Source organism: Mesitornis unicolor, unplaced genomic scaffold, assembly GCF_000695765.1.
Source record: "Mesitornis unicolor isolate BGI_N332 unplaced genomic scaffold, ASM69576v1 scaffold4325, whole genome shotgun sequence".
NCBI classification, from domain to species: Eukaryota; Metazoa; Chordata; class Aves; order Mesitornithiformes; family Mesitornithidae; genus Mesitornis; species Mesitornis unicolor.
In genome coordinates this window covers 32,549-43,387 of record NW_010183445.1, presented here as the reverse complement: position 1 = coordinate 43,387, position 10,839 = coordinate 32,549, and the positions used below count along the sequence as shown (strand labels likewise).

Here is a 10,839-nt window from a genome sequence, read left to right as displayed (position 1 = left end):
TGATCCCCTGTGATGAGAGGAGGGAGAGTAAGCTGGGCCTGACAGGCCGGTGGTGTCTGCGGGGCCTGGGCGGCGAGGGTGGGCGTCATCTGCCCGGGAAGAGGCCCTGGGTTGGGGGCTGGGGAGGGACCTTTCAGCTCAGACCCGATGGGTTGTTTTGTTATTTTTTTAATTCTCGCTTTTGTTTGGCAAGAAGAGTCTGATTTTTTTCAGGATTAAAACTGCGTTCAAAATGGGCTTAAAGAATAGGTATTAATCAGATTTTTAGCAGGCATTGATATGCTTCAGTCTGCTTTGATTCTTGATCTGGAAGAGAAATAATGTTTTGTTTATCCAGCTCTCAAAGAGTTTTAGGTTTATATTTTTTCTGTTAAATTCTGTGTTGAAGACCATAACATTTCTGTAAAATGCTCTTGATGGAATCAACGTTTTTATGTTGATTTAGAGGTTGCTTGATCACAGAAGAATAATATCAGTCGAGAACTAAAGTAGAAATGAGAGAAGAGTGTAGATGAGTGTAAGCACTGGGCAGGGTTGTGAGTGCAAGTTAATTTATCAGGTAGGTGATATACTTCTGATGGACACCTTCCACCTTAATGCTTTTTTGTCTGTTTCATGACTAAAATCTTGCTAAAATAAATTAATAAAGTGTAGTGTAAGAGAGCCCACAGATTTTAGCACGTCAGTCTCTCAGGTCTGTTCTTCTTATACATGTCTGAAGGGGCAGCATTATTTGAAATTCTAAGATATGATAGGAAGTATAGGATAAAAATCCCTCAGTATTTATTTGAAAGCCCATTATGCCTGGGAGTGAGATTAGTTCTGCTTTTACTAAGTATTTTATAGTTAAGCTGTATGACACAGTTACAGGTTCAGATAACCAACTGAAATTTAGATCTATTTTTTTTTTCAGTGCTATGGGATATGCAGCATAGAACACAAGAATTCATTTAAGAAGTGTTCATTACAAATTCTCTAAATCACATTTCTGATACCTAGCGTTAAACAAATTTTATTGCATGTGTATAGAAATATGCTACGGGTAAAAGAAGATTTAAGTTAACTGTGCTGATACAACATTTGCTAGCTCCGTCAGAAGTGTTTGAGAACTATTGGAATGAATTAGGCTGTTGTCATATGGATCATTTCTGAAAATGTATCACCTTCCGTGCTAACAAAGCATTTTAAACAATATTAATCCATGGTGGAAATGCATCTTTTTGCCTTCAAATATTTGTTTTTTTCTTTAAGTTCTACTGTAGCCTCATTATTTTTAGGTATTTTCTTTGAGTACCATTACTTAATAAAGATGACCATTAATAAGGATCTTTGATAAAGGTGAGAAAGAAAAAGAGATGTTTATTAAGTGAAATTGAGATAACATTATTTTGCAGAACAACAATACTTTGAGGTGGAGAAACGTCTGGCTCAAAGTCAGGAGAGACTTGTAAATGAGACACAAGAATGTCAGACTCTCCGTGAGGAGCTTAAAAAACTTCGTAAGTAGCACTGACCACACGTTCTTAAGACTGGACAAGAAATTTATCCTTTATTCCAATGTTATGCTGAAGTGCTTTAAGTTTTAAATAGGACTTGAAAATCCACTCATCAGCACAACATTAACAAATTATTGGTACATGTAATAATATAAACCATATACATATACATTACATGTTATTTCTGCAAGTAGAGAGATGTTTGTGAAGTGTGAGTGAATTCTGTCATTATGTTACAGTGGAGATCCCTCACTACAGTTTCTTGTTATCCAACAGAGGAACAGTTTAAGTCTCTGAATGAGAAGAATAAAGAACTTGAAGCTGCTCAGGATCGTAACGCAGCCATTCAGGTACTGGAAGAACTCGACCAGCTGAAAGGCTTTGGTTCACCTGTCTCATTGCAGCAAAGAATGCACTGGACTATATCAATATCAGTACGAATATGTACTGATGTACATATGGGTGTGTGTACAGGAAGATTGTGTGGGTTTTTTAAGTAAATGCTGGTGTTTCAGCAAACTGAATTACAGGTGAACGTATGTCAGAGCACATTATTTCAGTCTGGATAGATTGTTTCATTCCAGCTGAAACTTCTTGTGAAGTGACTTTAGGCCGAACCTCAAAAATCAGACAAAGGTGCAAGGAAGATTTCTGGGTTTTCCCCATCCTCTCCTCCTGTGTGGCACAGTTTTCCTTGCATTATGCTCCAAAGTCATGGGCTTGCAGGATGAGTCACTTCAGGTGGCTGATCCAGCAGAACACTTAATTTTGGAGCAGGAATCGAAAACATTATTATTAGATTGATTTGAGAACAAGAAGAGGGATCTGATTGTTTCCCCACAGGGCCTTACCTGGGCCTGACTGAAGTCAGAGGCAGTGCTATAGGCTATAAATTTTCCAGACTACTGATTTTATTTTATTTTGATACAGATTTTTTTGCATTTGTTCATTCCTTGGTTACTGAATTATCTTTTATTTAACCTAATAAAACTGTTTCATTGGAGTCTTAACTATCAAAGCTGTCTTTAAAAGGAAATTAAAATTAGGTGCAGTTTTGAACAGTTCCTGTTGCTTGTTTTGAGTTTTTATTAGACCTTCAGTTCATTTCATCTGCTCTAAGTTCAACAGTTTTCATTCTAATCTTCATGCAAATACAGCTAGAATCAGTGTGCTGGTCTAGAAAGCTGTGTGATGCTTCTCTCAGCTTTGCTGTCTAATCTTATGTAGTAGTGGCATCTTGTATTTAAGCACAGAGGGGCAGCTGGATGTTGGTATCAAAGTGATTTCTGGGGGGAAAAAAAAAATCCATTAATTGAAATGTGTTGGCTAGTAGACGTTAACCCGTACCTGTTTGAATCATGTAGGTAAAATGGAAGCAGCCGTGCCTTCATTCTCTGTAGTTCAGGCTGATGCAGATGCCCCAGTTTTCAGTGGGCTGGAGTAACTTACTGTGGTTTAATGTGCTTCTCTCTGTTAAGTGTAAATAGAGACTGTAAACTGTTACAGAAAGCTGATCGCATTTCTTTATTGCTCTTCTACAATTTCTTTTAGAGCCATTTAAGTAGAGAAAAAGAAGAACTGGAAGCTGAAAAGAGAGATCTGGTTCGAACAAGTGAAAGGCGGTCTCAGGAAGTTGAACATCTAAACGGTACAGCCAAGAACACGTTAACAACATTCACGTGATTTCGCTAAATAAAAGACATGCTTGAATGATTGAACTGGTATGGGGTATCCAGTTTGTATAGGTAACACCAAATAATGGATTAGCAGGAAATGGTATTTAGAGAAAAGAAAATAAGGGAGCATATTACATGCTAATTGCAGAAAAACACAGCAGTTTGATGCTTGGTTTTGTAGATATCAGAGCAGAAGTTACACAGTATCACGCAATATACAATTATGTGCGTTGTGTCTTGCCTGTTCTCATTCTTTGCATTTTACTGAGTAATTAAAACCGTTACACAATTAGCTTTTTTAACACTGATATTCCTCCTTCCTCCTCCAGAGGATGTTAAACGCTTAAATGAAAAGCTTACAGAAGCAAACACAGAAAAAGTGAAACTTCAGTTAAAGCTGGATGAGCTTCAAACATCAGATGTTTCCACGAAGGTCAGTAGTACTTTGTATGTGTAGTACGTGTCAGTGCTCTAATAAGTAGTTGTTTACATGTGATGTAATCATAATTTTGTCATCATTGTCTTTGAAAGTAGGTCAAGTATACTCCTGTAACTTTTAACAAATTATTCTATTATGAAACTGGTGGCTGTGACTGGAAGTGAGACATGTTTATAGAAGGCAAGGAGGCATCAAGTTGGGCAAGCACGTCCCAGCCTCATTGGTGGCAGTCGTGGCTGCTTCTGCCCACTAGGAAGGATGACACCAGATGATGGCAGGTAGAAAGGAGAAAAAAATTATTGGTGAACCTGCGCCATTTTTCTGTGGACAGAATAAATTCCATAACAAGGAGAAAAGAGGAGAAAAACTTTGATACCTTAATGTATTTCCCTTAGCTAGATATTAATCTAGTTAGTGTACCCAGCTAACATAAACTCTGTGGAAACTAACTCGGTTTTCAAAAAGTTCATGTCGTTTGAGTCTGGTAAGCTAGTATTACCAATGTAAAGGAATGCTGCTAGTCATTGGGTGCTGTTTACCACATAATGGTACTTTTCTGCTATTCCTGCTCTTATCATAGTACTTTGATTAGCTGCTTTATTTTCTGTGGAACTGGTACAATTAATTATTAATTAGATTATGCAACTTTCGTTTTAGTACCGTGAGAAAAGGTTGGAGCAAGAGAAAGAACTACTACAGAGTCAAAACACGTGGCTGAATGCTGAGCTGAAAGCCAAAACAGATGAACTTCTCCATACTGCCAGGGAGAAAGGCAATGAAATCTTGGAGCTTAAATGTAATCTGGAGAACAAGAAGGAGGAGGTAGTGTAATTACTGAAAGCTTTTGCCATTTTTTATAAACTGTATCTCCTGATTAACGGTATTAAACAAAACCAAGTACTTTAATAACTATTCAGGTTTAAAAAATAAAAAAGTATGTTTTGCAGTTAATCGGGAGATGTTATTTCTTTTAACTTGTGCTTTTTAAGGAATATGTATAGTTACCATTTTCTAGAATAGAAAAGGCAAAAATTTTAATTATAAGCTAGAATTTTTGGAGTTGCTGATAACAAAGCTATATAATGACATAATGCTATTAAAGTATATGGGAATTCATTTCAAGGGGAAGGGGCGGAAGGATTTGACTTGACCTTTTTTGGAGTGGGCTGATATATTTATTTTCCTGCAACTAAATATATGGCAGAATCAGTGGTTGTATTTTGAAAATACTCAGCTTCAGTGAGCTTCTGGCGGGATACCTGAGCAGTTCCTTTAACAACTGTGACAACTGGTCAGGTTTTCTGTGGCACTCAGTTCCCTTCAGGCTTGTGGGCTTATTTCATTACACTTAATTGGAGCAGTCTGGGGACTCTCGTTTAGCTGAATGCACGGGAGCAAAGACTGTTAGAAAATATAACCATTTATGCTCTTTCTGTAACTTTTAGGTTGGTTTTTTTTTTTTAAAGTAAAAAAAACAATGCGATGGGTATTTTCCAAAAATAAAGTGGGTTGGAAAGACAATTTTAGACACGATGTTCTCATTTTTTCCTTGAACAGGTTTCCAGAATGGAGGAACAGGTAAACAGCTTAAAGCAGTCAAATGAAAATCTTCAGAAGCATGTGGAAGATCTTTTGAATAAACTGAAGGAGGTAGGACAACTTGAAGTATATGTGTAAAAGTATTACAGTTGCTTCTACAAATTAAAAAACAAAATGCATGAAACAGAAATAGTTGAATGCTCCCCCACCTTGTTTCCTCTTTAATTTCCTAGGCAAAAGAACAGCAAGCTGGTATGGAGGAGAGATTCCACAATGAACTGAATGCTCACATAAAGTTATCCAATCTGTATAAGGTGAGTTGATTGATTGTACGTGTATGTCAGTTTTACCTGGGACTGAATCTTAGCCTTAAATGTGAGTCAGGTCAGTTTTTTGTTTTGCTTTGTTGTTATATTTTTTTGTTCCCCACGAAGTTGGGATGTGGGAAGACTTAATTTCCTTTGCAAAACTGCATGAAAGCAATCCAAAGCATTGGTTTTTTTGCTGCTGTCTTAGACAGTGTTTGTAATATTAAATTGCTTGGCTCATTTTCTACTTTAAGCAAAACTGGGGGTAAAATACTGATTTTTTACTTATTGTCTTGAGGCTTCGTATGGTATGACTGTGGTTCTGTCTTACAGTGTATTGGGAGGTAAAGGTTTTTACATGGAGTATGAGTACGCAAGAGATTTTTCTACACTTGTTTAGAAGTTTGTTTCAAGTAATGCTGAAAACGTTAGTGATCCGATTAAGATGCAGCTGAATGTCATGTGTTGTGTCAAGTAAACTCCATCTAAACAAGTTGTTTTGTCAACTGGAAGAGTGAAAAATATCCTGTAGCACACCGACTAATACAAAGTCAACTGAAGAGGACAACTGATTGCTCTTTAGTTTATGCACATTATAGTCACCAGTTAGTGCATTCTGTTTCCTGAATTTTCTTGCGTGGGTACATAAACATTCTGCCCTGCTTAATTCTGAGCTCTACGTTAATACTTCATCTGATTAGGTGTAAGCTGATATGCCTTCACTGAACAGCAAGCCAATAGCTAACTTTTCTGAAGCACAGTGAATTACCATTTACCGTTTAAATGTTTTGGTTGGTTGGTTGGTTGTTTTTTTACTCCATTCATGCTTTTTATTATAGAATCATTGGTTTGAAGGGGCTTAAAGGTTTGTCTTCTGCTTGACATAGGGTTTGCTATACACTTCTAACTGCTGACATATTTATCTGACCTGATAATAAAAGCACTACAATTCAGTGCCCTCCCTTGGGAGCCTATTCTGAGACTTCAGTGATTAGCGAACATTGAATAAATTTAGTTACGTCTAATGAACTTGCAGAATTGCTAAAGTACTGTGCAGTCTTGTAATCGTGAGATCTCTAACTGGAAGCAAAGAAACATAAACTGTTTATACAAGATTCCCTAAAAATACCAAGTTTTTCGGAATGATCAAAATTGAGTACGCAATATTTCTCCAGATTTTCTTCAGTGAAGAGAAGGAACAAAGCCAGCACCAGCTATAAAGCAGCTAAAGGGCATACATTTCATTTGGATTTGTCGTATCAAATCAATGTCTGACAGTTGCTCTCAGATGGGCAGTTTGCATGGAAGTGAGACTTATTCCAAGTGGAACGAGAATTGTCCTGTTTGGGTGAATATTTTAGCATTCTATTTAGACTACGTGTTCATAATTTTGGTCAGTTTGAGATTTCTTAAATATAGTTGCTGTTGTTGTTTACTAAAAGGTTAAATAAAATGCTTTTATTTAGAGTGCTGCTGATGACTCGGAGGCAAAGAGCAATGAATTGACAGGAGCAGTAGAAGAGCTGCACAAGCTCCTGAAGGAAGCGGGTGAAGGTGAGCTGGGAGTGAGAAGTGGCAAAAGGGACAGAAAGGTTACGCTCCCTTGTAATTACCTTTGTGTGCTGCAAAACAGGAATTGAGCATTTATGAAAGGAACTTCATTAGGCTGATGGGGTGGTGGAAATATCAGCAACAAAAATTCTGTGATTAGTTGAATTTACTTGAGGGCAGGAGGGTGTGTGGAGAGGAACTATTTTCAGATGGATAGTCCTTCTATCTTGGAATTTTACTTTGGATTTTGATGATCTGGTTTTGCAAGATATGTCTTCGATTTAGTTTCTCGTTTTAGTTGTATTCCTTTTCACTGATAAAAGGGCAGTTTATATTTTAGCCCTCTTCTAAGCAAAGGTAATAGGCAGCAGTCCATGCTTCTGTCATACTACTGAGTTTTCTTATCAGCCTGAGCTTCTGCAGATCATAAAGTTAAAGTATAATTTAAGGTACGTATGCAGATTTTGGTCTTTTTAAAGAAAAAGAAAATAAGAACAATCACAGTACAGCAAAGTCTGATTTAATTTTAGCTAATAAAGCAACCCAGGAGCATTTGGCTGAGGTGGAAGAGTCAAAAGCTGTAATGGAAAAAGAACTGAGAGAGAAGATCAGTAAACTGGAAAAGGAGCTGGAGAATGCTAATGATCTACTGTCCGCCACAAAGCGAAAAGGTGAGGGTGATGTTGGGAACTAAGATACTTAAAGCCTCAAGCTTTCTATCGTAAGTAGTCTTCCATAAACATACTATGCTGAATTTCTATACTGAAGTAAGTGCATTAATCTTAATTCATCTTTGGTCATTTCTAGTCATGAATTTTCAAAGTTTTTTCATGTCTGTATGTATACACACACAAACACACATATATATAGATATATATATGAAGATACACTTTTTATAGGTGTGTATATGTTAAAATATGTTTTTCCTAACAGAAAATGCATTTTCATCAAAATGGTTTTTGAAGTTCTTTTGTTAATCTAGTTTACCTTTTCAAAGAAAAAGGAGAGGAAACATTTCCTTAAGGTTGAATCATCATGTATTTTGTTTTCTGGAGAGGGGTTGATAAGCTGTTCTTATTTTCCTCGTTAAAATGTAAAAAAAAAAAAAAGGAAAACAGAACTCTGTCCTTAAATTTCTATTTAATATTAAATTGTGCTCAATATTCGCTGTTCTATCATTTTTTTGTTATTGAAAAGAGGAGTCTGTATGCTACACATAGGTAATTTCTAAAGGAAAGATAGAGCAGAGCAGGAAGGAGCAGGGAGATGTTAAGTATATTTGCTATCTCCCTATGTTAATTTAATGAAAGCAAACAGGTGCTTTGCCACTGAAAACCTCCTGCAGTTCGCTGAGAAATCTGATGTTAAGCTTTGCTCCAGCTATTTCAAATGTTTATGTTCAGAAATTATCTAAATGTTAGAGTCTTAATAGCGAAAGCTTTTCAGCATTTCAGATTAGTCAGAGAGCTTGACATAGAGAGTATGACATAGAATATTGTATACAGTACCAGCCACTTGCACATGTATATGTATAATATAGCTTACAGAAAACTCTAACCAGTAGCTTTAAGGGCTTAAAACAGTCATTCAAAACACAGTAGTTATAAAGCATAAAGATATGTGAAGATATTCTTTATATTAATAAAGAATATTTGCAATGGGAATTACTGCAGCTTTTTAATGGTAATTGGTGGGATTGTGTCTGCAGGGGCCATACTGTCTGAGGAGGAACTGGCCGCTATGTCTCCCACTGCTGCAGCAGTAGCTAAAGTAGTCAAGCCTGGAATGAAATTAACTGAGGTAAGTGAGAAAACTCTTCAGCTTCCAGGCCCTTGAAATGCCAGCAGAGATACCTTAACAATACAAGGGTGCAGACTTCACTCACTGCTTTAGGTCTGGTGTAATACCCAACTAAGGCAATGAAATCTGTTCAGGCATTTTGAGGCAGACTTTACTAGCTAAATTATTGGGATTTTTTTCAACATACCTTACAGTTATTCTTTATGAGATCAAACCATTTGTAGGATATTTTGGTTCTTTTTCTGAAATATGGAGGGGTTTGTGCACATAAACTTATTTCCTGTGTGCATTGTTGGCAGAAGACTTCCCTTTTTCCTTTTTTGCTTATTTACATAATTTTAAAATCTGTACTGCACATTTGTTTATACTTGTAGAAAAAAATAACATAATGATAGGTCATACATAGCCTAGGCCTTTTTTTCCACACTTCTGTTTATGCAATTATTATTTGCATTTTGTTTTTTATTGGTCATCCTGTCCAGATATTAAATGACTTCTGTGCTTGCTGCTTGCTTTTGTGATTAACTAGTTTTGATATTTCTGTTGTCTTGAACTTGTTTAAGATTTGTCCATTTTACATAGAATTGTTCTATTGCATACAGGTTCACTATTTAAAAATCTAGAGAGATAACTGCTTTGCCATGGTGTGAGTCCTAAAGAGGCTTTTTTCCAACTTGTTTCTTTGAATTAGTTTATAGTTGTTTGACATTATACCACCTTATGGTATGACTTACGTAATTACTGGTGGTTCTTTGATACGTCTGGGCAGACTTCTTAAAGAAACCTCAACCAAACAAAGGACTAAACAAACAAACACAAACTCTTTTGTTGCAGCTGTACAATGCATATGTAGAAACTCAGGATCAGTTGCTTTTGGAAAAGCTGGAGAATAAGAGAATCAATAAATATTTGGATGAAATAGTACAGGAAGTAGAAGCCAAAGCACCAATCTTAAAACGTCAGCGTGAAGAATTTGAGCGATCCCAAAAAGCTGTTGCTAGTCTGTCTGCAAAGCTTGAACAAGCTATGAAGGTCAGTATAAAATAAGAGCATGTAAAATTACAGAAAAACCTATTTTTATTTCTTTAATCCTAATGGCTGTTAGTAACTGTATAAGATGAATCTTTTAGTCACCTTTTATTGTGGGAAAATCTGTTGAACTTTCTAGCTTGTTATTTATTGGACTGTACAAGGTATTTTGCAGAAACAACAGTTTTCAGAAGTTTTTATAGTGAAGGCTTAAATGTGGTGACTTACAGCCTCTGATTTTTCTGAGAGTAGCGTTCAGACAATCAGCATTTGTCTGTCCAAAGAAATAAAAATGGATTTTGGTGTACACTAATGCAGCATGAAAGAGCATTGCTTCTGATTCCTGAGTATGTGGAGTTTAACCTTTGGAGTCTAACTTTAAAGGACTTCTGATTCACAAGGCATGTCTCTGTAAATGATGGAAAGAAATGTGGCTCTCTGGAAAGAAATGTGTCTGAGTTTAATTGCTATCTGTTTCTTCATGCTTGTTTGCTTTCAGGAAATCCAGAGATTGCAGGAGGATACTGATAAAGCCAATAAGCATGGCTCTCTGCTTGAAAGAGAAAACCAGAGACTGGAAATACAAGTAAAAGACCTTTCACAACAGGTAGAATGAATGTTGCTATGGTTAAATGTACTACTTGCAATTTATTAATATGGTGCTGTATTTCTGAAGGTTACTGGAAGTTGTTTTCAGCCCTAGTCATGTAGACTTTGTTTTAAGTGCCTTAGTGGTTTTAAAAGCTTCTCCTTGGGACAATGTGATATTTACATTTCTGCTTGCAGAATTAGAGTAAGTTTAGCTGACAGGAATGATGCTGCTTTGGGATAATATTGCTAAACTTCTAACAAGGTAAACTCATAACTGGAATGTCCTGTGATCTGTTTGCAGAACTGAACACAGCACATCTACTTGTGATGTTGATGTGTTTTCCTTTTGTCAGACTGTTTTCTCTATAATGTAATTATTTTGGAAGGATTTATTGATTGTAGTAGTTTGT

At 36.4% G+C, this 10,839-nt stretch overlaps 1 protein-coding gene across 1 annotated transcript in view; it reads left to right on the top strand.

The window, feature by feature from the left end:
• Positions 1–10,839, top strand: part of TPR (translocated promoter region, nuclear basket protein) — a 40,507-nt gene that overhangs the window by 289 nt on the left and 29,379 nt on the right. The window contains exons 2-13 of the mRNA XM_010184129.1: positions 1,395–1,499; positions 1,773–1,846; positions 3,048–3,144; positions 3,502–3,605; positions 4,269–4,433; positions 5,169–5,261; positions 5,384–5,464; positions 6,925–7,012; positions 7,540–7,680; positions 8,718–8,809; positions 9,644–9,841; positions 10,338–10,445. Of these exons, the coding sequence (XP_010182431.1) occupies positions 1,395–1,499; positions 1,773–1,846; positions 3,048–3,144; positions 3,502–3,605; positions 4,269–4,433; positions 5,169–5,261; positions 5,384–5,464; positions 6,925–7,012; positions 7,540–7,680; positions 8,718–8,809; positions 9,644–9,841; positions 10,338–10,445 (1,346 nt within the window). The remainder of the gene's footprint in view (positions 1–1,394; positions 1,500–1,772; positions 1,847–3,047; positions 3,145–3,501; positions 3,606–4,268; positions 4,434–5,168; positions 5,262–5,383; positions 5,465–6,924; positions 7,013–7,539; positions 7,681–8,717; positions 8,810–9,643; positions 9,842–10,337; positions 10,446–10,839) is intronic.